Below are 27,198 nucleotides of genomic sequence, written 5' to 3' on the forward strand. Positions count from 1 at the left end.
AACTGGAAAGAATGATATGAATTATATTTGAAATTACTCTCTTACAATAAACTGAAATTACTCTCTTAGGCAGAATTCAATTAAGACCAGGGAAAGGAAAACAAATGGAAAAATTGGAAGCACATTGCTTTGACAAGGTTTTAAAGTACTTTGGACTGATTTCTTAGAAACTCTGGGGTTTGTGGCTTTAAACCAACTCCTTTACGTTATACACAACGTATATATTTATGCTGTGTTTCTACTAGTGAGTTGAGGGAAAGTGTACTGGCATAATAGACTCACTTAGAGGGTGAATTATACCACTCTTACAGTTACCCTCCTCTGCTGGCTTTTATAAAGGAAAGGAGAGGACAGAGTTATTTAAATACTTCCAGAAAAAACTTAAGAAACAAGTGTCTGTAGAGCCAGAGTGGTATGCTTATACTCCTCTCTTGCCCCAAAGGATTACATTCACTTTGTGCTCCAAAATGGACAATGATGGTTCCTACTGCTAGAGGATTACCAGCATTTCATCTTTGGGATTAACACAAGTCTCCATTTTCCTTTTATTCCTGCATTTGCATTTTAGCATCATACTTAGGTTTTTGTTGTTTGATGTTAGGGTTTTTTTGCTGAATCAGTTTCAGTGATGGATCAGCCACTTGCAAGGCAGCAAATATACCCTAAGCTTCTTTGCTTAACTGTTGTGTTGCCATCATTCCATCACCTTTTGGGAGAAGTGGGACAGAGCAATTGGCAAGCGTCACCCACTTGTACTTGGCCTCTTTGAGTACTCTGAGTTTGTCAGCTTGCTCTATATAAAACTCTGCTTTTCCATTTACTGAAGGTGAACTATTCTGTATTAGCACTTCCAAGCTTGGAAATACAAATTCAGCCTGGCTAGTTTGAGATGTAATGTTTTCCAGCCAATGAATCAACAGACTAACCTGTCTGCACCCATCCAGACAATGACATCACAATAATTTCACATCTGCTCTGAATAAAATCCATATGAAATCAGAAGAAAGATCTGGCATAGTTCTTTAAAGGTGAGGGAAATGAACTACAATAATTATTGCTGACTTTTTTTTTTACATATGTCTTATTTCAGTTATATACATAGGAGGGAAGGAGTGAGGAAACAAGATATTCCAGGTGTGTCATAGCACTTGAATAGCTAGGTTTCCTTAAGCAGTTCCATGTGTGAAAAGGCAAGTTCCTTGTGAAAATTCAAATTTGCAGATTAAAAATAAATCTCAGGCATGTAATAATTAAATCTGTAGAATGCCTATGCTGAGAATAACTGCACTGCTGGTTACAACTGAAAATCTTTACTTGCAGTGTCGATAAATACAGCCTTGAAGCAGAATTGTACTACATGGGATCGTATCATAAACCATAACAAAGCCATATTGATAATGGTGACATCACCCAGCTATGCTATCATTTTAATTTGTGTAAGATTTTGGGCACATCAACGAGCCACTCTCAAAAAATAAGCTTAGAATTTGCACTTTCCTAAAGGTTGTGGTTTAGTGGAATTTAGGATGTTTTGAAAGTATAGTAACATTAAAAAAATCAAGCACAAACCCTAAGGTAAATACGATCCCAGTTGCTTTCAATAATTTGTTGCTGCATTAGCAGAAAAAATTCCTGGGACACAACACCAAATATGCACTGCATTCACAAATAAGCAGTCAAGTACTTTACATTTCAATTCCCCACATTGCCTGAAGCTCTTAAATAGTCTCGAAGAAGCAGCTTGGAAATCAACCTTCTGGTAGGAGAACATAAATCAGTTTGCTGGTGAATCAAAGAGATCCTAAGAAAGAGCTAGGTAAAAAGATCATTGCAGACTCACAGCTAAAAACCTCCACATCACCCCATTATGTAATCCCTGATTTCATTATCATATATGTTGAAGTTTATAATTAAAGTCTTGTTTGTTCAGTAAAACCTAATGCATAAAATTAAAGGTATTAATTATAGAAGCACTAAGTTTATTAATATTATCCTAGAACTGAGGCTACAAATGTACAGCTATGTGTAAATCAGCAATGAATTTGTAGTTTTAGGAAGCCAAGACAGAGCTCCATGAATTGTTATCATGGTATATAGGGAGACATTGGATGTATGGCACTAATAATGCTACTACCTTGGGGTAAAAAGTGAAACTTCTTTTTTGTCACAGTTAAAGGATACTTTTCAAAACTTTATCGGAGAAGTAAAAGTCATGAAAATTATGTATTATGCCTAAACTGTGGCAAAGCCACAGTCAGTGTGGAATGGAGTGGGTGTAGAACTAAACTTTAGTTGGCAAAGGATTTGTCTTCTTTCCTAGTGGGAAGAAAATAGAGCAAAACTGTGGGAAATAAGAAGCACTGTGGTTTACAACTGAAATGAATCTCTTTTAATCTTAAAATAAACTCACCTTTGCATCTTTGACCAGTAATCATAAAGTCAGAATTCATTTGAAGACCCAGTAAGTAGAAAATAATTATGAACTTCTAGGAGTTCTCTTGCTATCAGAAGAATGTGTATGAAAGATCATTATTAAAACAAAATTAAAGAAAACAAACTAAAAAGGGCTGTTTCCAAAAGAAAACCATCGTATGAAAATAACTTTTTTCTTTCGTTTGTTTCAGAAATGAACTTCTGACCATGGGGGACTGGAACTTGCTGGGCAGCATCCTTGAAGAAGTGCACATTCACTCCACCATAGTTGGCAAAATCTGGCTGACAATCCTGTTCATATTCCGAATGTTGGTACTGGGAGTGGCTGCTGAAGATGTCTGGGATGATGAGCAGTCTGAGTTCATCTGCAACACCGAGCAACCTGGCTGCAACAACATCTGCTATGACAGAGCCTTTCCCATCTCTTTGATCAGATACTGGGTACTACAGATCATATTTGTCTCCTCACCATCGTTAGTGTACATGGGCCATGCACTCTACAGGTTAAGGGCACTGGAGAAAGAGCGCCAGAACAGGAAAGCCCACCTGCGGGCTCAGCTGGAAGACCTGGAGCCCATGCTCGAGGAACACAGGAGAGTGGAGAGAGAACTGCGTAAGTTGGAGGAACAGAAGAAAGTGAACAAGGCACCCCTGAGAGGGTCCCTGCTGCGCACCTATGTCCTACATATCCTGACCCGGTCGGTGGTCGAAGTGGGCTTTATGATAGGTCAGTATCTTTTATATGGGTTTCACATGTCCCCTCTTTACAAATGCACTCGGCCCCCATGCCCTAACACGGTGGATTGTTTTGTGTCCCGACCCACAGAGAAGACCATCTTTATGGTTTTCATGAACAGCATTGCTGCAGTCTCCCTCTTCCTCAACATCCTAGAAATCGCCCACCTGGGCCTCAAGAAGATCCAGAAGAGCCTCTGCGGGCAGCCGCAGTGGCCGGCGGGCCCCTCGGAGGAGGATGCCAGCCTGTACAACTCCAAGAAGAGCTCCGTGGTGCCGCCGCCCTGCCTGGCCAGCAACGCGGCTCCTCCGCGCCCCGCGCCCCCCGCGCCGCTGCCGCCACCACCCCCCGCGCCCCCCGCGCCCGGAGCTGCGGAGCGGCAGCACCGCGGGCAGCTCCGGGGCTCGCCCCCGCCGCGCCGCCGGCACCACGGACAGCACCGCCCGCGCTCCTCCAGCAGCGAGGACGCGCCGCGGGCGGCCACGCCGGGCGTCGGGGCGGGGGCGGCGGCGACGACGGGGGCTGCCCGCCGGGCTCCCCGCAGGCACAGCCGCGTCAGCGCCTGCCGCGATGTGGATGAGGAGCGCGGCGACTCCCCCGACAGCGGGCACTGCCCGGGCACCCGCAAGTCCAGCTTCCTCTCCCGCGTCCTCAGCGGGAGCCGCGCGGGCAGCGACAGCGACAGCACCGCGTCCCGCGGCGGGTCCGGCCCCGGTTCCGCGGCCGCGTCCGGCTCGGAGGGGCAGCGCGGCTCGGAGGGCGCGCCCAGCCCGCAGCCCGCCGGCAGCGCGGGACGCCGCGTGTCCATGGCAAGTAGCGTCCGGGACAGCCCGCGGGAGGGGGGCGGCGGGGGGACCCCGCACCCTGTCCCGGCCCGGGGAAGGAGGGGGCGAGCCGGGGGGCAGCAAGGCTCGGACAGGACTTCTAACGCAGCCTCAGCGCCGCGCGGCCTCCCGGACCAAGCCAAGCTCCCAAACGTTCGGTCTCCTTCAGTGAGAGCAGAAACATCAGGGAATTCCTGAGTCTCGAGGAGCTCTAAGTCACCGAATCTCAGCTTCTTTATACTTATTCCATCATCCCAGTCAACTCGACGAGGACTGTGCCAGGGAAAACTTCTTCAGCTCCAACCAGCTTGACACTGTAAGAAAGAGCTCTTGAATCCATTGAGTTTAATGACCCCTCTTCTCTCAGCTTCATGGGCTTTCTCCCAGAGGTGACCACCTAGTCGAATAATTGTCCAATGAATAAATCAAAAGATCTACATATAAAACCCCCACTAAATAATTGCAATGACAGAGCCAATGACTGACTATAGAACTGCTTTTTCAGCAGCTGTTTCTTTTCCTTGGCCACATGCTCTAGGCTTGCTTACAGTCAGGGTTTATAAAATATAGTGCTTCCATACAAGAATTGACAAAGCTTTCATAAAAGTGATTTGAATTCTGATTGCCTCAAATAACAGGTTTTGTCCTCTGAGAGCAGAGAGGCTCCTTTACAAACACTTTCAGTAGCAAGCCCATAAGTACCTTTTTATAGGGCATCTAATAAAAAAAGTTGCTTCACACAATGCTCAAAGTGATAGATTCTATTCCATTTCCCCCCCCTTACTCTTCCTAAAAAACCAAACCAAACCAAACAACCCATATCTATTCCTATATACTAAATAAACAAAACAAAACAGTCAACCAACTTCAAATCTTCCATGGCAAGAAACAGAAGGCACTCTTGCACGTTGCCTATCCAAAAACTGTTTGCAGGTTCCAGTTTTCATGCAGTTACAAGCCAGTCAGCATAAGCCATGTTAACTTGTCACTTAGGTGCAGCTTAAGCACTTTCCACTTTGATATCTCTAATATAGGGTGAGGACATAGAATATAATATGTCAAGCTGCTGTGTGTTTTTCTTAAAGGTGAAGGCAGAAAGTTATTCAATCACTACAGAATTTCAGTAGCATCCTGTTGAGAGTTCACAGAAGTTGCTTGGCAGTTTTTCCTTTGTAATGACAATGACTCTACCTTCCAGGGGAAATCTTCAGAGAAATATAATCAATTTGCAAAACTATATCATTATTCTTGAAAGTAGCACTCTTCTGGCTTGCTGCCTTTGGGGATCATTATGTACAGGACCGGTACTAGCATTTTAAAGTGCGACTCATGTGGGTATGCTACCTGATGTTTTCTGCTTACAGCACATGATATTTAAAAGTAAATGTACTTCTAAACACAACTGAGTCAAGATTTTGGCAAATGCACTTTACTCTGCATTGCTACAGTGTTTTATGAATACTGACTTCAATACACAAATATGCTGGTGCATCATAAATATGTTGAACTTGGACACTAAAACTTGAATATTCCTATAATAGTTGTACTCCCCAATTCCTATATTAACTATTTAATTTTGATCGCCAAAGGCAGTCAGCATTGGTTAGATTTGTTTCAGTTTGACTTCCAGAAGACAATCATTGTGTATTAATGATAGAATCATAAAATGATTTTGGTTGGAAAGAACCTTAAAGATCATTTAGTTCTAAACCCCACCCTACCATGGACAGGGACACCTTCCGCTCGACCATCTTCCTCAAAGCCCTTGATGACCCCTGTAAGTCCCTTCCAAGGCAAAATATTCTGTGATTCTGTGACAATGTGGCCTTTAACACTTCCAGGGATGGGGCATCCACAACTTCTATGGACAACCTGTTCCAGTCCCTCACCACCCTCATAGTAAAGAATCTCTTCCTCCTAAAGCTACTCTCTTTCAGTTTAAAGCCATAGCCCCTTCCTCTGTCAGTACAGGCCCTTGCAAAAAGCCCCTCTCCAGCTCTATTGTAGACCTCCTTCTACTTACTGAAAGGCCAAAATTAGGTCACCCTTGAGCCTTCTCTTCTCCAGGCTGAACCACCTCAACTCTCTCAGCCTGTCTTCATAGGAGAAGTAATGTTTAAGTAAAAGAAAAATGATTAGACTTACCTGTGTGATAGGAGTCCTAAAAACTAGCAATCCTCTTTTAAAAAAGAAGTACTTAAAAGTAATTGTAATTAAAGAATTCCAAATGAAGGACACAAAAACATAACCGTCATCCCTAATTAACAGTGACTTGCCCCAGTAGTGCAGAGAAAGGACAGATACTTTTTAGCATATCAATGAATCCATATGCACATATTCTAAACAGCCAAAATACAGTCTGTGCTAACCTGGATCTCACTAATCTGAGCTGGGTAGTGTCATGGAGCAAAAACAAAGCAGAATTCACATTGTTCTCCAATTTTCTTTAATAACTCTCCCAAACTATCATCTTAGTTCCATAGTGGTTCAAGTGTTTTGTTTTTCCCTTCATCCGTACCACTCGGCACGAATTTTTCTGTAGCATTCTTTATATTAGGTTCAACAAGAGAGGAATAGCAACTCAGCATGGAAAACATCACTTTCTACACCTCAACAACCATTCTAGCAACCTCCAGTCAAATACATACCCGTGCTCTGTGCTAAGACAGGAAAGAGTGTTAGACATTCGAGTTTGGTGAGGAAATAACATTGATAATACTGCTCAGTGACGGGGTCTTTTTTGGAGAAGTGTTATCAATGCCATTTCCACACCAAACTCAAATCTCTAACAGATAAATACTTATTATTAGGGACAACTAAATGTTTTAAAATTTACCTCCCATAATGTACTGCACCCTCTTGGTCAAACCATGAAGACTAAGTGATGGATAGTAGTTGGCCAGGTCATATAATGTGATTTTTTCAGAAGTACAAAACTGCATCTGTCAAAGAGGACAGGAAATTCTTCTTAGGATTTCCTCCTTGGAAGAAAAGACCCATGAGAAAGAATGCATTTAATCCTTCACTGAAAACCCTCATGAAGCAGTGTAGTAGGATATTGAATACAAAATATATGTTTCGCTTATAAGGATTCCTCACCTTTTTCAGACTTCAGTTCAAACCAGACCAGCTCTATATACATGAAAGAAGAAATGCCCTTTCCATTGGTAGGATTTTTACAGACTAACCGTGTTTGGCCACACTGCAAATTAATAAGGCTATTTAAAACTTCCTCATGGAGATGAAGGGGCATTTCATCATTTCACATCCACCTGTGGCATAAAACCCTGAAGAATATTTACACTCCAGCTGTTTAGTTTTGCACCCAAACCACTCACTTTTCATGCTCTATTCAATTTCTTGCTCATTGCATTATGAGAAGTTATCCACTATTTAGATCAGGAAATCAAAATGAGAGACACAAAACCTGAAAAATTTATCGGGCTAAAGGCTTCTCATGAGACTCTGATTCTTTGGGAAATGGTATCTTTTGTTAGGCCACTGTTGGTCAAGCTTAAGATGTATTAGATTCTGAAGACAGGCCACCAAAACTGGACCTTCACTGCATCAGGAAAAGCACACAGCAAAGCAAAGGTGGAGAGTCACTGCATGATATGAGGGTCATTTCCAACTGATTTCACTCCACCTAGACACAAGGACAGGAGCATCACTGACCATATGGACGAGCTAATCTCGACTTGATGGGGACCTAGGCTAAATAATGTTACAAAACACTGCATTGATGGGGGAATTCAGCAAATGTGTGCAGCTAGGACAGGATATCTGCAAGTCTCCAAAACCTTGGTACTGAGGACCACAGTCAGCATGCTTTGAAGTGGCAGCAAACAATTTGTTAATTGATAACTGTCTCCAACCTAATAATTTTCAAGGCTCACTCACAGGATTAATCTTAGAGAATGGTATCTTATCTTCTGAAAGATATTGTGGGTACACACATAATTCTGGCCTAAGGTTTGCATCTCTCACCACATTTTTACTTTTATTTAGGGGAAGATACAGCCATGGAGCAAAAGGACACCTTCTGAGGGGTCCTAGGCTGCCAGCCTCCCTTAGGCAAGCAGGCCTTAAATGGCAGCTTTTCACACACAAGTCAGTGAAAAGAGCTGAACAGAATTTAGTAGAACTACAGCCACAACTGACAGCTAGGACCTGAATTCACAAAGATGTGTAGGAATTAATGCTGCTGTTGTAAGACTCTACACATGAATGATGGTATGAGAAAAACCCCTCATAATTTGTGCCAGTCGTGACCTTGACTGGTGGATGATACATTTTTAAGCCTGGTAAGATTAATAGACTGATGCAGTCAAAGGTCAGCATGTAACTAGTACAGATACAAACTGTGCTCTCTTGAAAATAGGCAGGGCCAGGAATTACAGCCTATAAAAGCACCTAGCCCTTGAAACATTGCACTAAGGGGTATTATCTCACAGCCCCTGCATGCAACTCTATGTGAAGCCATTGGGAACACTGAATAACTCTTTTCTTCTCTCTGGAGAGGAAATCAGATCTGACCACTCCAGCTGAACAATTAGAGAAGATGGGACCTTTACTTCCAAAGGCACCCTTTGCCAGAATCAAGCAGTCTTCTTCCTCACCCATTCTCTGCAAACCAAGGAACGACTGCAGAACATCAGAAAGCTCAGTTGAACATGACCACAGCTTGACATTGTATCTTCAGTGTCACAATGTCATCCCAATTCAACAACTGAATGCAAACATTTCTACAAAACCTGGAGGCTCTCTGGTATTGCATTTGCTGGATGCATTTGACATCTTTTGCTAGCTATGTCTCTTCCTTCTTTTCTAAAGCAGAGGATTCCAGTTGCATGGTACCTGAGCATGTCCAGTATCAGTTCTTTTTGATCTCTATATGACAGTTTTCTAAAGAACTCTATGGTGTGCTCTAACACCTGTGAGTTTTAATTTGGTTAACTGGGATTGTGAGTATTTATGTTAGATTGCCAGCTCTTTTCACAAGAGCATCACCTTTTGGACGACTTGGAATTAACTCACAATTGCAACCCATGCCTAAACCTGTATTAAGAGAACTACTGGGCTAGTCCTCTTGCTAAAGTACCCAAGGATACCAAGAAGATGGGGGGACTTGACATTATCTAATGGTTCTGTTTCTTCATGAAGCCATGATAAATTCCTAAGTCACCAAATAAAACTGTAAGTCTTCAGAAGACGTACAATGTTCTTAGCAACCAAAATTACTAGATCGAGACCTTCAGAAAGAAATAGGCATTTTAGGCATGCCAGATTTTTGTTTTTCAAGAAGTGCTGCATGTTCCTCATCTGCTTCTCCAGAAAGATCTGTGTTTTCAAGAGTGTCATTTCTTTCAATCTGTATTTTTGGCTACAAAGTAAGAAATGCATCTCTAAAAGCAAGGGCCCCTTTTGGCGGTCAATGAGAGGAATAACGCTGATAATCAAGCAAGGGATAACACACTGATACTCTCAGCTTGAAGAACTGGTCTGAGATAGGGCTGCTGATTTTATTTGCCTGGAGGAAACAAACTCTCTGGGGCTGAAATCCTGGCTCTGCCAGTGTTGGCGAAATTTTACAATTCACTAGGTTCGGTTTCCCTCATTGCATTGCTTTTTTATTCCTCTGTGTTGTTCAATTCCTTCTTTTCTGCTTCTCAGTTCTCCATTCAGCTTTTAGCCTCTTACCCACTGGGAAAACACTTCATAGTGAACAGGATAGGAAAGAGAGAGCTGCTATTCTGCCTGAATGCTTTCCATCTTCTTCAGAACAGGGCATGTTTACTCACCCTTTCAACCATACTTGAATAAATATCCACTCATTTAACCAGCTGCTCACCAGCTCTTGTTCCTGGGGCTGGGAACAGCCTCATAAGAGTGAATGTACATTGAAATAACAAACCTGATAACCACAGAGAAGTTATTTATACAGCTGAGCTCCATTGGGAAAATTTACAGGTGGGATAAATCCTATGTTCCTCTAGGATTTTTGAGAATCCTTAAAGGTATTCACATTTAGACTTGCTGGTAACTACTGCTGGTTTTGTACAGTTTTTCAAAATAAGCACCTCTTTAAAAAGAAGTCAATAAATCCCACAGTACTTGTATTTTATTCTGCCCACAGAAGAAGCTTGTGGTGATGACAGTATGTGTACTGCTTATCATGCTAAAGCCACTTAGTCACCTGAAGGTAACCACTTACCCGTTGCAGAAACACAGATAAACTTTGTGGATCAGCAGCAGCTGAACTAAGAGTTCAACTATTGAACTCCTCCGAGGATTTGTGCAGTAATAAACAAATAAGTCAGATTTTAGAAAGTGGAACTTGCTAATTGAGTTCATCTCTGTATGGTTTTAAAGCATTCAAAAATATACAAAACCCCTTAATAGGTAAAGCAAGGGCTCTAGGACAAGTCCACTAATTTCAAACAAATTACTAAAACACACAATCATAGAATCAGAATGGTCTGTGTTGGAAGGGAACTTGAAGTTTATTGCAACTTGAAGTTGCAGTCCCCACCCTATCATGGGCAGGGACACCTTCCATTTGCTCAAGACCCTGTCCAGTCTGGCCTTGAACACCCAGGGATAGGGTGCCCACAACTCCTCTGGACAACCTGTTCCAGTGGCTCACCACCCTCACAGTAACGCATTACTTCCTAATATCTAATCTAAACCTACTTTCTTTCAGTTTAAAGCCATTACTGAAGAAAGCCCTACAAGGTAAGTATGTTGGCAGCTGAACACCAGATTCCCTTAACTATGTATGTGTTGTGGTTAATTACTGTGATAACATTTCTTTTTCTCCTTTAAGTGAATTCAGCTTCTGCTTTCTTTCTCTTGTTATCTTTCAGAGCATGCTCCTAGAACTATCATCTATCATGAAAAAGTAATGACATTCTAAGGAGAAGAAATAAACTAAGGGATTGAGCACAAACTGCCTTCAGCAGAGAGATAAAAGCAGATTTTCTGTTGCTATGTTCTTCTTACCTGCTGCTATAATGCCAAATTTATAACACAGTTTAAAAAAGCAAACAGTTTATCATTCCACTTTACACCAATCCAAATCATACTATACTCTTATTGATGATGCTAATGTTAGTAGTGTTTGTATCAGAAACCGGACTGATCCACAGACCTTCAAGGCAGTTTAAAACCCAAGGCACCTTCAAGAAAGAATTAGTTTGATTTGAAAGTAACCTGTGGAGGGCTACTGGCCTCTATCTCCCCAGATTTCAGCAGCTGGTGAATAAAAAAATGGAGGAAACACTCATGGAATCTGAAAGGCCAGAGAATTAGAGAGGGGAAAAACCAGCTGAAGAATATCTGCTGCTTGTCTTCCTGTGCTAATGAAATCCTCAAGCTCTGATAGAGACTTTCCAGGTAGCCTTCTCATAGTTAAACATTTTGGCTTCAAAATTGAAACTAACAGCAGGCAATTTACTTTAAGTGCAAAACATCTACTTTTCAGTTTGCTCTTCAAGAAGATCTGCAATATATTACATCAAGGTCACGAAAATCTTTTTTGCTTCACCGTATCATTAATTCATACAGAAGAGCCAAAAGACAATCAAAGCCAAAAAGAGCTCATTTTCAGTTTGGTAGGATAGCCTGGCTCTGGAGGGCTGGCTTTCTAGGTTATATGCTCCAAGTAAGCAGCCCAAGAAAGCAGCCCTTCCACTTGTGTACCTGAAAATAAAGCACCATTTTCTGACTTTCCCTCATCCTGTTTCTGGCCACATGCTTTGGGCTGCTTTTATTTGTCAGGCTTATCACAGCTCACATTTGCTATCACCTCAGCAGCGAGCGATACTTGGAACAAACTCGTTTGCCATGCAGCTTTTCCAAAGCATAAAAATTCCTTATGACTTGACAACTCTAAGGCAAGGCTAGCAGAAAGTACAGCAGGAAAATAAGTCAAGTATAAAGATTGCAGTGTTGTTGTTTTTTTTTTTCTAGTACACATGATTTACATTCATATTCTACCTTACTTGAAGCTCACTGACAACTTGCCTGTGCATTAGTTCACTATTTTCAGGGAGAAAAAATATATTAAAAAAGAAATACTTGAGATGGTGGCTATTAAGTGCCAGCAACAACTGATCAGGGATGGAGAAACAGCTTTGCTGAAGTACATTCTCTACTGTCAGGCTGTCTAAATATGGTGGATACAACATTTTCTGACAGATTTGAGGGGGTGGGAAGCTTTCTTCATATATGCTCAACAGGAAGATTCAGAAAACTGAGTAACTCTGTAAAGTAACATTTGATTTTCTTTCATGAAAATTTTAGGACTGAAAAATCACAGGCAACTTTCATTGCTGCAGATGGAGGAGAATGCAGTTGTATCACCTAGGGTTGGTGGCCTAGAGGAATGCTACCTAAGGTTTTCTTTCTGGTGATAAAAATGCCTTGGGACCTCCCTCTAGCAGCTTGCCCTCCTCCCCACTCCACAGTGCATCAGCCCAGCAAGTTTGTGACCTGGGTAAGGCAACTGGTCATGCCATTCTCCCCCTTGCTGGGTGTCCTCCTGAAAGCTATTTAGCAGGCTCTCAGCTTGCATCCAGTAAAAAGGCAGAGGTGGTTGCTATGTGTTGGGAGTCCCAGAGAGCCAACATCCTCCGCTAGATCCCTCGCCCTGCTTGTGGTAATAGCATCCAAGGCTGTTACAATTTCTTCTTTCCTTTCTGGATTTCCTGCATTACAAGTGATGCTAATGGTCCAGGGCACATTGGGACACTACTGAGATTTTTCAGCTATACTTTGTTTCTACAGAAACCTCTCTCAGTTTCTCTCAGGTTTTCCTTAAAAGGGAAACAAGTCCCAGCCTCTGGCCTTACCTACACTGGTGCTTTAGAAGACCAAAACAAAGAATTAACAGAATTGCCTTAAATCATGCACCAAGGGAATGGGTATAGATACAGCTTATTTGATCTTCCAAAACAACTTATTTCATCTTTGCAATGAAACACCCTGGGCTGTTCCTGCAGATCAAAGGTAACTGGATCCTTGGATCAAAGACTAGCAGTGAATTAGCAAAGGGACCATGCGAGTGGAGGTCTTCTTATCAGCCCAGAGATCGATCAGGCAGTAACAACTACATCCAACCTACCCTCCTGAGTCTCACCTACAACCCAGGTGTTAACCAAGCCCTGCAAGATGAATTTGAGTCAAGATGAGTTGATTTACAATACTTAATGATATGTCTTTATTTCATCAACAGAAATGGTGTCTAGACAAAATTCAGTTAACACTAGCAATTCAAATGAATGAAAAGGGTTGGGTGGGTTTTTTTAATTTTTTTTTTGCACAATACTGTATTTACAATGAGTAAATGACATTTAAAATTCATTAGTTCATAGCAATGCTTTCTTCCAAAAAGGTAAAAATTCTTAGTAACAGAGAGTAAGCATCAACAGCCACCTCATTTATTTATACAATAAAAATCACAATAAACCACAGTCACCTAGAAAAAAAATAAAGACAAGCTTAAGAACTAGTACAATAAAATGATGCATTGAATTAAGTTACATTAATCGCATAGAATTTGTGTAAAAAGTATGTAGAAAAAACACCTGATGTAACCTGTTACAGTCATTGACCAGTTATGAGAGGTACAGAGGGTTATACAGGTAGATATGTGTGAAAACTGTCCATACTGTTTGACCTGGGGAGGAAGAGAAGAGGGGTTGCACCCCCTTGCATACACTGATAAAACCCTGTTTTGAATATGGCCTCTGAAGTTTGTAAGGCATATATAAGAGGTGCACTTGTAACCAACTGGTTCTGGAACAAACTTTTAGGGCATCCCCACCCTTGAAATCAAAGGTGATGCTTGGAACTATGAGTAAACAACCATGCATCGAATATCACCAAAGTGTTTAGTATCATTCCTGCTGGTTTAAGGGATCCAGAGAGCTTCAGGCAGAGCAAACACAGTAGCGAGAGCAGGACTGAAACCATGCAGGTTTCTCTTGGGTACATCACAAATGCAGGGTAACATCAGCCTGGGTGGGGGATGCCAGCCACAACCCCCAGCATGGGGTAGCTGCTCCCTCCTCTGCCCACATCCCAGAGTGTGTGGGCTCCTCCACCTGCAGGGATGAGTCCATCTAGTGAATGCAGCCTCTGCTTGGATCCCTCCAAAATGGGGGGGGTCGTTTGGGTTCATAGCCTGGGACATCGCTGCTTCTAAGCAATCAATGAAATCAAACACTGCCAGTTGCCATTTCTATTTTGGGATGCTAGTTTCTTTTTGCATGCCCTTAATTAGCCAAAAGGGACAACAGTGGCACTGCATGAACCACACAGTGACTTTCACCTACAGAAAGGGCTCTGCCCACAGTCACTAAAGTTCGTACAAGAACAGGAGTCAACTAACTGGCTTTTTGGCAGTTATTTGATGGGTTAATGACCTTATAAAAACACATTTTTAGCATTCCTTCCTGCCAAAAAACAATTTTCTTTGCAAAAATGGCAACATTATCTGAGTAATACCTTAAAATGCATATCAGTATTTGACTTTGCTATAAATAATACCTATCTTGGTGGAGTGTAGGAAAATACTGTACACTTAGTCTTTGCAAGTAATGCCATTAAAATTTTGAGAGTAAAGGGAAGAATTGTTCTACAAACCACCAACAATAGATCTTTTAAATATACACACAGTATTTGAACATATGTATATACACATATATTGTATTCTGCAGCATCAGACCTGATGCCTGAGTTATGGAATACTCCAGGGAGTATTATAAATATACATGTATGTATTATAAACAGGAAAATACACAAACACACACTGACTAGAATTATAGATGTATGCACATACATACATACACATATTTTATATATGGATGCAAAATTAACTTGGACTGTGTTGGCAGAGACAAAACTGAAACTAAGTCAAAATCTGTTGAGAAAATTTCTAACAGGAAAGAGAGCAGAAGTTCTTTATGTTAATAGTTTTAGCTTTACCTCACTTCTGATAAAAATAAAACTGCTCCATACTTAGCAAAGTCCTCCTTATGCAAAGTTGATGCTCGTACTGAGCTAAACCTTCTCTCGGCAGCACTAAAATAGAGACTTACAAAATGCTGTAGCCATGGGCTACAACATTCACCCAGAGACACCTTCAAACACATCTCAGATCGGAAAAAAAAGGTTGAAGCAGCACTCCTTGATGCAATGGTGGAGGATGTGAACTGGAGCAAAATGTGAGTCTGTGGAAACCTGGCAAATGATCACTTTGTCTCACTGCAAAATTCACTACAGGTATTCTATTCTGCAAATGCACCCTTTGCTCTCTCTTCAACGCCACAGTAGTGGATTACAAGACACAAATGAGGATGCGGTGTTGATTCTGGAATTGCAATGCTTCACCATGCTTTCTCCCAGTGGATCTGTTTTCATTTTATTACAGGCTTATAGTGAATCCCACATGCAGATCTGCATTATTTACTAGGGAGTCATTAAGTCATATATAAAAAAAATAACTATATATCTAGGCATTTTAACTTCTATTTAAGCACTCTTTAGAATACAGACTTGACGAGGTTTTGCACTCCAGATCAACGACCACACTATCAGCATTAATCATTTCTCTGGCAGGAGTTAATCCACTTAGCAGAGTTATGTATTTAGTTCCCACTCTCCTTTTTAAAGAGAAATAGCAGTTAGCATACTAATCACTGTGGCTTGCCTTTGCAGCACATTTTACTTCCTTGGGAAAAAAATAATACAAGGATTAGATCCAAAAATATAGTGCATCTTAAAAGCAGCATATACCCTTAGAAAGACATTTAATAAATTACTTGTACAATATATAAAATAATAGTTTTATACTGCAGCATCAAACTCTGACGCCTGAGTCATCACTTTAGGAAGTCTGTGATATAAATACTGGGATCTCCTGATAACACAGCCAACATTTTTGCTTTTGTTTCGCTTGTTTTCTGTTTTGTTTTCCCTCTCTTTTTAAAATTTTTTTATCTTTTCACTACCTTTTTGTTCCAGAATCAGCTTGCAATGAGCTTTAATTGTGTTCAAGGCACCCCCAGAGAACGCAGAGAAACAAACATTATATAGTGTAGTACTCACCTGACAAAGCATAACAAGCCTAAATGAAATGAGGTTCCCTGGCAATACAAGTATAGCAATGGGAAAGGAAAAGGAGGACTAGATACAGACTGGACAGAGCTTCAAGGACTCGCATGCCCTGAGAGCGGTGCAGTGCTCAGCAGGAGATGGGGTCTCACCATGCCATTCCCAAGCAACATCCAACAGGACAGATGCTGCAGGTATCCTCTCGGACAAATGCAAAGAGATCCTTACTTAAGATCACAGTGACTGCTGGCCAAACTCTTAAAATTCATAAATACGGCAGCCAGGGTTTTTTTCCCTCTTTCCAATGATATTTTGTGGTCAGTTGGTTTGACCTCATGAGACAAGAACAGTTGTATATGTAAACTGTTGTCCAGGTCTGAAACTAATTCTCCCAATATCTTCCTTTAACATTAGCCCAGTAACTGCTTTGAAAGCCACATGGTTTGAAATAGCAAAAAAGCTCAAAACAAAATAGAAACAAAAAACAACAACCACCACCAAAAAAACCCCACTGAATAACCATGATACATGTAAATATAGAAAGCAATGACACAAAATCAGCCACTTCTAATGGGAAAGAATGAAATCAAACATCCAGAAAAGCTTGCAGGGGAGGGAAAGATAGACAAGAGAAAGGTTGAGGAAGAGACACTTATTTGAGCAGTGGTTTTAAATATCAGTTCCCAAGGTAGAGGAAATGAAGAGACCCAGCACCAGTAGGAGGCCAGGTCAAACCTAAGAGCTGCAGCGCAATGGGTTGTGTGGGTGGGTTTTTTAAACCATTGGAATGAGGTCAAGAGTACCAGTTGCACATGAGTTGTTAGTAGAGTAAATCTTCATGTCAGGAAGCAAGTTAAAACTTGGTTTTATGCTCATAAAACGTTCTATCTATTCATATATATAGGAGGTCACTTAAAAATAAAAAAAGGCAACAGAAAAACATCTTTAAAATACTGTGTCAGTTGACCCTTCCCTCCCGCCCACCCCCAACCCCCCCCAGGTAGCTATGACTCTATAATGTGATTCACATTTAGTTTTAAATTCTAGCTTTCACCATGGTCTCATAGAAACAAAACTTCTCTGCGAAGCACAGAACTGCTTTGCAACGTCAACGAATTAAAAGGAAAATCAAATCCTGTCTCCCCACCAAAGAGCTTTTCAGTCAGTTACCTACAAAAGATGGCTGGGGGGAGTTCAGGTTTTTTTAGGTTAAGCTCTTTTAAAAAGAAAAGGACAACTCCTCCCCTTTTTTCAACTGTGTGAACTAGGAGTTTATGGCATTTGTATATTTTTGAACATTTAAAGGTAAGGATTTTGTACAGTAATGATTAATACTTAAACATAAATATTTTCCTACATTATATACTAGTTTTAATTTGTACATGCGGGGAAAAAAGTATTTTCAACAAACATGGCACATGCTATATGCATTTCCTCCTCAGTAGCTTGGCTGCAATAGTTTGGATGAAGAGGATAAAAGCAAGACTTTGTGGCGAGTGGGCGACGGTCCATGAGCACAATCTGAAGATGGAAGAAGTGGAGAGAGGGAGCTGATTCCTTCTCCAGGGTTCAAGATGCTGATCTACTGAGTGCCTCAAAAAACCACCAACGCACACCTCTAGTGTAAACGTTAGCACAGAAGACCACATTATCACTTAGTGCTTCTGAGAAGCTGCTTCTCCACACTTTTTTTTTTAACAGGTGTGAACAGCTGGTAATTTTTTTCAGCGAGAACAAACAATATCAGCCAGTAAAGCACATGACACTCGTCATTGACAAAGCCACGCAACCTGGCACACGTAGGGCAAAGAACCACAAAATAAAAACTCAGTACACTTAGAATAATAGTAATAATAATTAAAAAAGCATTAGGAGGTTGTTTTTCTGTCTACACTGTACATACAGATGTTATGTGTGAAAAGCTACTGTCTCACATAGTCATAACATGAGTCAACATTGCTTAAGATACAAATCCAATACAGTTACAACTAAGCCAATTCACTGAGTAGTCTCTTAAGACAGTGCTCTTTTATAGCTGCAGTTTGTGCTGAGGGCAATGCTGCAGGATGAGAGGATCCTGGAACACAAGAATTTGATGGGTAAGCGACCAAATTGGGTGTTGGCAAATGTAGGTTTTGCTCTCAGAGGATACAGTGCTAGCTGGATTTCTGTAAAGAAACCAAAGTCAACAACTAGGGGTCTGATCCTGCAACTTTGCCTACCTGGACAGGATCACTGACTTCACCAGACCCACCTCTGCAATTTGGGTCTGGTAGGGAAAATGGGTAACATCTGAGGACAGCTGAGGTCAGCTCTGGGGACTAGCCAGAGCAGCAGTTGCTTCCATGAGTAAAGGATGCAGAGTGGGGCTGGAGAAAAAGCCCCCAAGTGTATTGATGTGATTTCCATTCGCTTTACTTCGTGGTACGTATGATGAACTGATCCAGTTGTCAAATACACTTTTCTCTAAAAAGTGAAGTATACTCTCCCCTACAAGACTCCAAAAGCATCATTAACAGCACTTAAACTTGGTTTGTGAAACAGAAAGAAGTCTAAATATAAAAATAATTCAAGCAGATTCTCTTTACAAATTGTATAGTGAATTCAGTATTTGGCAAGACCGTTTTTATTACATAATGAGCTCCTGAGTGTTTGTCTATAAGCTAAAAATTTTCAATTTCCTTTAAGTAATAAAGCAAAGAAAACCATGTACTCAAGTTATACTGAAGTCATGACTTCATTTATGAAAAGAGGTTTGACCAGAAACTCAGTGCAAGTGGCAAAGTTGACCATTACTGTACAGTATCTGCAAGAAAATAAAATAACTCCACATTGCTCAAGTGGCACAAAATGACTGTGCCAAAAAAACCTGTCTATAATAAAATCTCAAATAAGTTTCCAACATTTAAATTTTATAAATAAGTACAAATTGAATGATATTGCTGAACTGCGAACTGAGAAAAAAATTATCATGTAACAAGTTACCAAACTAGTTCTAGCATCAAAGACAAAAAGGAATGTTGGAACTTGTTTATACAATAGAAATGAAAGCTTCCAGTTTGTAGGATGAGAAAAATTGAGGCATGCAGGGACTCTTGCATATGGATATATATATTTTATATATATTATATATAATATGTACAGTTTAGCTATAAAACTTTGATGTGTAAAGAAGCTGTCTTCAATGAAAAATTGAACATTCAGAGGAAATTCCTGAGTTAGGGTTTTGTGACATGGGCCACTGAGAAAAAAGCTGCGGTTGGGTCCTCAGAGGTGTTATGTCCATCCCTGTTAAGATTGAAATCAACATACAAAAACAGACAGTGTTGCCACTGCTTCGTTCCCTGCCTGAGCAAGGGATAGCACCATTGTGAAGAGAACTCCTGCTTGTAGAGAGGAGGGAATACTTAAAAACAGTATTGCTGCTAAGACCACTGTAGTGTGCACCAAATACGTTCTTCTAGACAACAAATGAACACTGCCACTGGCTGACAGAAGAACACCTGACCAGGTGTAATGTTAAGGTTACAAGTCACTAGGTGTAATCTTTCCTAGGTTGTTCGTCTGTTGTACATTTATCAGTCATTTCCTGACAGAAGTCTACCGTGACCGTTTGGCTGCTCTGCTCTGGTGGAAGCTCTCTCTCAGGGTAAGTACCTGTGTCGGCTCCATCCAACCCCCCACCAGCTGAACAATTTTCTGAGATGTTGTTGGGCAGCCAGGGTGCTCCCAGTTGCACTGAGCCTTGCTCTGAGCAGCACTGCATGTTTTCCCCGATGCACTGGGAGGTCACCAGGCTCTGCTCCACACCAGCTGGGGCGGGGCTGATGGTGGTGACTGGCTGTAGATCCATGGGTCTGAGAACGGGGCAGTATCGGTGGAGAGCTTGGATCTGTTCTGGGCTCTGCATGTCTCTACACACTTCTTGGGAAAGACAGGAGAAGTTGTCCAACAATTCTCCCATGCTTGCTTTCAATTGGTTCCTTTCTGAGAGCAACTTCTCTTTCTCGCACACCTGAAAAAGAAGGAAGGCATCTTTAGGCTGAGGGCTCACTGCAGGCACATATGCAGCAGCACCCACCAATGAGTCACAGTTATTTTTATATGGCCAGAGAAAGAGTCACGAAGACATCAGGTATTTGATGACCATGAGGTCCATGTGGACTACAGTTTGGGAAATATCTGGACAAAACTGTTTGAGCTGGAAGAGGACAGAATCACAAGTTATTCTTAAGGGACTTTTAGCTCCCTTTATAGACTAAGGCTGCATGACAGATGGTACAAAAGAATCCCAAATGAAACATTTTGATGGAGAAAAGACATTTTCCATTGAAACAGCAAGAAAACAGGGATTAGTTTCTGAAGTGAGAATACGCTGCAGATGTTCTGTTTACCCTCTAATTGTCGGGTAGGTCGCTCAGACTGAGTGCACCTGCTCTGGCCTGAGCACCAGCTGAACCCCCATTACCACTGGAAGAGAGAGGTATTATTCAGAAGAGAGGATCTGAGTGTGCTCTGTGGCCTGTACCATGACTCATTTTCTTATGTCCCAGTGCTTAATGGTTTGGGCTTGATCTAATGAAGATACTTTTATGAAGACATAAATGAAAAACCTGAAGGTTGCTAGACTTCTTAAAACTCAGATACACAACAGGCTCAATATCATTTCTCCTTTGCTCTCCTCAGGCTTTGCCTCCTGTGTGTGTTCCCAAATGTGCCCCCCCCCACCTACATTCAGCTTGAGTGTTTTCAGTTTCACTGTCTCAGCAGGCTGCTCTAGGAGGGGACCAAGTCAAAAGCAGAACAATACTGGTGAGGAGGAAGACTGAGAGAGTCTGGTGGAGTCATTTTTCCTTGTAGGATTTAAAAGCTGGGAAAAGGAGCCCAGTTTTTAATACATCCAACAAAGCACTGGTAAGGCCTGCAGCCCTAGCCAGTGCAGGGTGCCATGCAATGTGCTGTGGTGGGAGTAATTTTCAGCTTAGACTTCCCATTGCTAGCCAGCCCCCACTGTGGGGCAAGCGCTGCCCTCCCTGTCCTCCAGCGGGAGATGTGGCAGGGGTTAGACACAGAGCCAGATCCAGCCTGGGGTTACACCTCTAAAAACCAGTGTTGACTCAGTGCAGACTAACTGGGATGGTCCTGCTGCATCTCCTTCTGTCTCAGGCAGGTGGGCATGTAGCTCGATAGAGTAGACGAGATTTTATAGAGTACCAGAGCTATTTCCAGAGCTGAGCTGGCCCTAAAAGCAGCGCAGCCATGTATCTCACCTAGTAACACTGCTAAGCCCAAGATGCCTCGGCATCTGAGGTGTGAAAACTCCACAACTCAGATAATCCTACTATGGGTGGTTGTTGACAGCTAATAGTATTGTCTTGGGGCCAAAGCTCACACTGGAGGCATACAGCTGTGTGAATGCAAAAGAGAGCAGTGCACATGAAAAGAACCAACTGCTAAAATATTGATATATCTATCAAGAAAGCATAAAAATAATAAAAAAATAAACAGATGCTCAAGTACATCTTGAGATAATGAATTATGGAAGAGAATATGCTGCAAGTTTGCAGGGAAAAAAGGAAATATGAGTGGGTAGACAGATGAGTGAAGGAAAGCAGGCAAAAAAAATTACCTATCAAACTGAGAGAATACAACCACTTCACTCACTGTCTGCTGCAAAACCATCTGTGTCAAGAAGATGGGTGATTTACAGAAAGTAAGGACAGGGGAAAAGGGATCTTTCATAAAAGATGTAGCCAAATGAAAAACCCTTAAACCACAGTACCATTATGTAGTTTAGGATACTGCAAGCTACTGGTCAGTAAGTGGACAGAAGATGATAAAAGAATTTCCAGGGATCATGCGTTGTGTGTTCATTCTGCTCCCTGTCCCTTGGCTCCTTGGCCTTCCTTTTTTTGATGGTGAATTTCTAAAAACATATTTTATTGTCTTTTATAGCAGTAACCAGCATAAGTTCTAGTTGGGTTTTTACCCTTCTAATTTTCTCCCTGCATAAATTCATGACATCCTTGTAGTCCTCTCGAGTTGCTGCCCCTTCTTCATAAGGTCATAAACAGTCATTTTTTTCCTCAAGTCCCAGCCAAAACTCTTTCAGTCAGGCTGGTCTTCCCCAGTGGCTTGTCTTTTGACATGGGGGGACAGCCTGCTCCTGAGCCTGTAAGATTTCCTTCTTGAAGAATGTGCAAGCTTCCTGGACTTCTTTTCCCTTCAGTACTGCCTCCCAAGGGACTCTCCTAAACAGGCCAAAGTCTGCATTCTGGAAGTTCAAGGTGGCAGTTCTGTTGACTCTCCTCCTTACTTCTGCAACAATCAAAAACTCTATCCTTTTGTGATCACTGTGCCCAAGATGGTCTGCAGCCATCACTTCACCTACCAGTACTTCATTGTTTGCAAACAGGTCCAGCGGGGAGCTTTCCCTACCTTGTTCACTCACTGCATATTGCTACATACTCAAGTCCACCTTGCTAAATAGAAATGTCAACACTTTTTTTGAGGAATTCTGCACCTCAAAGGGCTCTTAATACCTGAAATTCAGCATGAATCAGACTCACAAGGTCACTCATATGCCTTTCATTCCACTTCTCTTAGATGTGTGTGTGCTGGGAAGAGAAGAGGACTTAAAAATTTTGTCTATGCACAGTTGATTATGTCAGTCAATAATGGTAATGCCACAGGATTGCATAAAGTCAACAAACCTACATTAATTTTCAAGTGAAGGCTACAGGTATCAAGCTTCTCACACCCCTTGCTGCTAAGTCCAGCTCTTATAGTGCTGCTCCTGGTGCTCTGGAGAGCAAGAGACAAGTACTCCTCCCTACCATGAGCTCAGTGTAGAGGGACAGGCACGTGCAGCCAAGACTGGACCTGCTTTTCCTGGCCATGTGGTTGAGCAGCCGCTCTTTCACCCTGCAGAGCCTCTGACTCACCCTGTACACACTGCAGATTATACTCATTGCAGGAAGCAGTTGCTCTCTATTTTGTTTATCTTCAGTGTTTTGTTTGTTTTGCATCAGTGAAGCGCTACTCTGAACAATGTTTTGATTTTTGTTTCTTTTTCCCCCAGGGCTTCAGCATCACAGCATCTGAAGGCTTCACAAGCCTCTATGATTAAAGCCTCCCAACCAGCTTGTGAGGTCAGTGTCACCTCCCTGTTACAGACAGGAAGCAGACAGGCACAGGCAGCAAGTGAGTAACCCAAAGTCGTGAGGCTTTCTGCCATTTTTGAGCTGATGGTAACTCAGCTTCTTCCAACAGATCCCCATCTCTTTCACACCATGTTTGCTACAGCTTGCTCAGAGAACGAAGCACAACAAAGCCTATACTTAAGGCCACTGGCAACATGCAATCTGTTATGATAAGAGCAAGTAGTATCCCTCTCCCCAGACCCATCGTGTTCATCCTACAACTGAGAATGTTTTAAATGTGCACCTAGACACTTAAATCAAGGACCCCAAATAACCTTTGATTTTAATGGAAGCTAGGTACAAAGAGATGTCAGTAAGGACATAAACTTCAGCTCCTTTTGTTTTATCTGCATGAGTGAATTACTTTATTACACAAACCCTTGGATATTCAAAGGCTAGATTTAATGTAGGACTCCTAAATATAATCAAATTGTCCAGTCTTGCATGCTGCACACTCACACTTCTCACAACAGCTGAACTGCCACTATTACATTATTTCTGACATCTCAGAGAGCTTTTAGGACTTTCAAACAGCTGAGGATGTCCTACTCCATTTTGAAGCTCCAGTGTTGCATTTCCCCTGCTGAGTGACACCCTATAGACATGTCTTCCTCCACAAACCTTGTCTCAAGCCTTTTTGCATTGCGTATCAGCTTCCTTTCTCAATGGGGAAGGGAGGGCAAGTCCCTCAGACTACAAGGGTATTGTCACAAAGGAAGAGACTTTTTTCACATAAGGTGCCTACAGTTAAGATGTCTACATACGATATGGCTTTTCAGGTGATCCCGTGTAGTGACGAAGAGGAACAGGCACTTCTGCAGTATAAGTCAACTCCTCTGCTGCAAGATGAGACAAGTAAGACTTGACAGGTTTCTCTACACTGACTCTACGCTAGGACAAATAGCTCCAGTGCAGGTGTGTATAGTGTAAATACCTGTGTTTAGCCACCCAAACCACACCTGAGGTGTCCATACAATGACTGAAAGAGAGAGGAATCTTCTGAGCAGCCAATTAGCCTCACTCCAGTCACCTCTCTCTCTTACATTAAAATATGGTAGCACTGTCCACTGACACCTTAGCACACAGGAGACACATTCCCTGACATGCTTTGGCCAGTGTGCACTGCAGACTCCTTGAATAATGAGGAGGGGTTCAGTTCACAGCACACCAGGAGCATTAGAGGGAAGATGACAGCAGTAGCATGGAGGAACATACCCTTGCCAGCTCACTGACATGCACCACAGGATACCTACTTGTCTGGATGTTCACATTCCTGGCTTTTCCCTTCCCTTGCCATTTCTGCCATTTGCTCAGTGAATGAAAGTGCTGAAGAAAAAGCACGCAAGCTGAAATGTCCTGAAAATGCTCAGCTGCCTTCTAGCATGTCAAAGAGTAAGAAGGTATGTAGAGATGAAGCTGGCCCTGCAACAGCCCTGTTTGGACTAGGCAACCTTTGAAGGTCATTTCACACCTACCTGTTTCGGGCATTCCATGAGTCCCTGACCAGGAGGTTGTTATGGCAGTTAGACAAGAAAATGGGGCTCAAATGAGGAAACACCTTTGTAGATGCAACTCCAAGTACTGGGGTTAAGTTAAACTGCAAGCAGGGAACTGTGATACAGGCTTTTCTTCTCTTTCAATTTACTCAACAATCTGCTCTTGAGGAAAATACAGATTCTTAGGCTTCATTTCACCGGGATTTTGTGTTTTCCACATATACGATATACACACATACTAATAAATTTTCGCACCAGTGGTTCTGCTCAGGTATGTACAAAGAGACCAAACCCACCAAACTCTGGCTGGAACTCCTGCCAGTGCCCTGCAAGCTGCCATATGAGGGCGAGGAGGCTGCAGGGAGAGCAAGGAACTCACCAACTTGCGGATTTCACATTCGAGGTTCTGAATGCAGTCCAGTTTCCTCTTGCGGCAGCGCTGAGCTGCAATTCGGTTCTTGCTGCGTCGGCGGACATCGTGGATGAACTCGAGCTGCTCTGAGGTTAGCTTGTGCATCTTTATCATCATCTGGAAATCATTCCTTGGAAGATCTGTGATTTGATCAACAGGAAAAGGAAGTTTCACCTAAAACAAACAAACACAAGACAAGAGCAGAGTCATATATTCTGCTAGCTCAGTGTAAGTTGAACAACAGTGAGCGGAAGGATGATTATCTATGCTGCCAATCCCTTCAATAAACAACACACCATATTTTACATTGGGCAAGTTTTTAACACTCCCTTGTGGCACATTGTGGAGGTCCAGATGGTAAGAATCAGATGACAATTGTACTTAAATCAGCAACATAGATGAATCCCAGATAAAAATTTCATCTTTCTACAAAGCTCTAATATCTGATCTCAGTGCATTAAAAGAAGGTTCTGTCCACAAGGAGACACGGCCTTTCAGAAAGAGTGAAGTACTTCGCTGCAATTAAATTCAAACTAGTTTCAAGGAAGGGACTATTACCACAGCAGGAAACCTGCCTCTGCACAGCCTGCAGGACTGAAAGTTTGATTAGGTGTGAGGTTAAAAATGCAACCTGACACCTCAAGAGGATGAAAAGTAGTGTATCGCAATTAGGAAAGGTCACCTAATCAGCATTTCAACTGAGCAGAAGAAAGGGTCAGGAGTGTTACGCAGCATATCCTACTCTGCTAAAACATATACATTTTGAAATAAACCAATATATGTTGACACTCTATTATTTTTGTAGATTAAAGAGCACTGAACTTGTATTTCTCAAAAACATCAGGTTCTGACTTCAGAAATTCTACCAATTATACATTATAGCACAACAAAACATAAAGCTCCTGACAGCTTGAAGCAACAAACACACAGTCTCAAAAGCTGGAGAACAGTGGATGTGCTCAAAACCTTTAAGCTTTTTCTCCAATATATCAGCTTGCTCAAATTAAAGTAAGCCCCTCTCCTTAAAAGTCTTACTTCAATTGGAGCCCCAGGCTGATAACTACCAAAAAACTCATGTTCCTTGTCAGACTGTTGTATTTGTGGTCAAAGCTGACAAAACTGAAGGAGGTGGCAACTGGGTAACTCAATTGACTGTTTCTTTTTTTACAGTCATACCCATGCTGCCCAAAAGATGGCAGTAAATATTTATATTTCTGTCCTATTTGGTACTCTGCACACAGGCTACCAAAGAAGATAAGTTGCTCAAGCCAAGTATACAATATGGGTTGAAAAGGTTCCTTTGGTTCTAAAACTTCAGTTGTCTTCAAATGGTGCACTCAAATTATTTAGAGATACTGAAAGTAATAATGCGGATCAGAAATAAGTTATCTTCATCAGAGAGCTGAGTTGTTCAAGCAGAACAGTTTGCTGAGGACACACGAATACCAACAGACAGTAGTGACCTCTGGCACTGACAGTCATGGACCCTCATAGAATCATAGAATCGATTGGGTTGGAAAAGACCTCCAAGATCATCGAGTCCAACCCTTGGTACAACTCTAGTCCATTTACTAGATCATGGAACTCAGCGCCACGCCCAATCTGCATTTAAAAATCTCCAGGGATGGTGAATCCACCACCTCTCTGGGCAGCCCATTCCAATGCCTGATTACTCTCTCTGGAAAGAATTTTTTTCTGAAATGCAACTTAAATTTCCCCTGGCAGAGCTTAAGCCCATGCCCCCTTGTCCTATTGTTGAGTGCCTGGGAGAAGAGATCAGCCCCCACCTGGCTAGAACTTCCCTTCAGGTAGTTCTAGACAGTGATGAGGTCACCCCTGAGCCTCCTCTTCTCCAGGTTAAACAACCCCAGCTCCCTCAGCCTCTCCCCATAGGGCTTGTGCTCCAGTCCCTTCACCAGCCTTGTTGCTCTTCTCTGGACTCGCTCCAGCACCTCAATATCCTTTCTGAACTGAGGGG

The 27,198-nt window shown here is 42.0% G+C and overlaps 2 protein-coding genes across 9 annotated transcripts in view; one reads left to right on the forward strand and one right to left on the reverse strand.

Annotated features, from left to right (window-relative positions):
* Positions 1–2,640: 2,640 nt before the first annotated feature.
* Positions 2,641–10,898, forward strand: GJA10 (gap junction protein alpha 10). The gene is made up of 2 exons (XM_071547852.1): positions 2,641–3,978; positions 10,860–10,898. The coding sequence occupies exons 1-2, from the start codon at positions 2,641–2,643 to the stop codon at positions 10,896–10,898; spliced, it is 1,377 nt and encodes a 458-aa protein (XP_071403953.1).
* Positions 10,899–17,108: 6,210 nt separating this feature from the next.
* BACH2 (BTB domain and CNC homolog 2) overlaps positions 17,109–27,198 on the reverse strand; it is a 190,885-nt gene continuing 180,795 nt past the window's right edge. For all 8 annotated transcript variants that reach the window (XM_071548765.1, XM_071548767.1, XM_071548761.1 and 5 more), the window contains 2 exons: positions 25,188–25,394; positions 17,109–20,125 (listed from right to left, as the gene is read on the reverse strand). In XM_071548765.1, coding sequence (XP_071404866.1) covers positions 19,646–20,125; positions 25,188–25,394 — 687 coding nt within the window. In that variant the 3' untranslated portion in view covers positions 17,109–19,645. The remainder of the gene's footprint in view (positions 20,126–25,187; positions 25,395–27,198) is intronic.

This window comes from Pithys albifrons, chromosome 2, assembly GCF_047495875.1.
Source record: "Pithys albifrons albifrons isolate INPA30051 chromosome 2, PitAlb_v1, whole genome shotgun sequence".
Classification (NCBI taxonomy): domain Eukaryota; kingdom Metazoa; phylum Chordata; class Aves; order Passeriformes; family Thamnophilidae; genus Pithys; species Pithys albifrons.

Coding starts and splice junctions, on each gene's coding strand:
- GJA10 (XM_071547852.1), top strand. CDS start 2,641: ATGGGGGACTGGAACTTGCTGGGCAGCATCCTTGAAGAAGTGCACATT. Junction 3,979..10,859: donor CGGGACGCCGCGTGTCCATG/GCAAGTAGCGTC, acceptor GTTATCTTTCAG/AGCATGCTCCTAGAACTATC.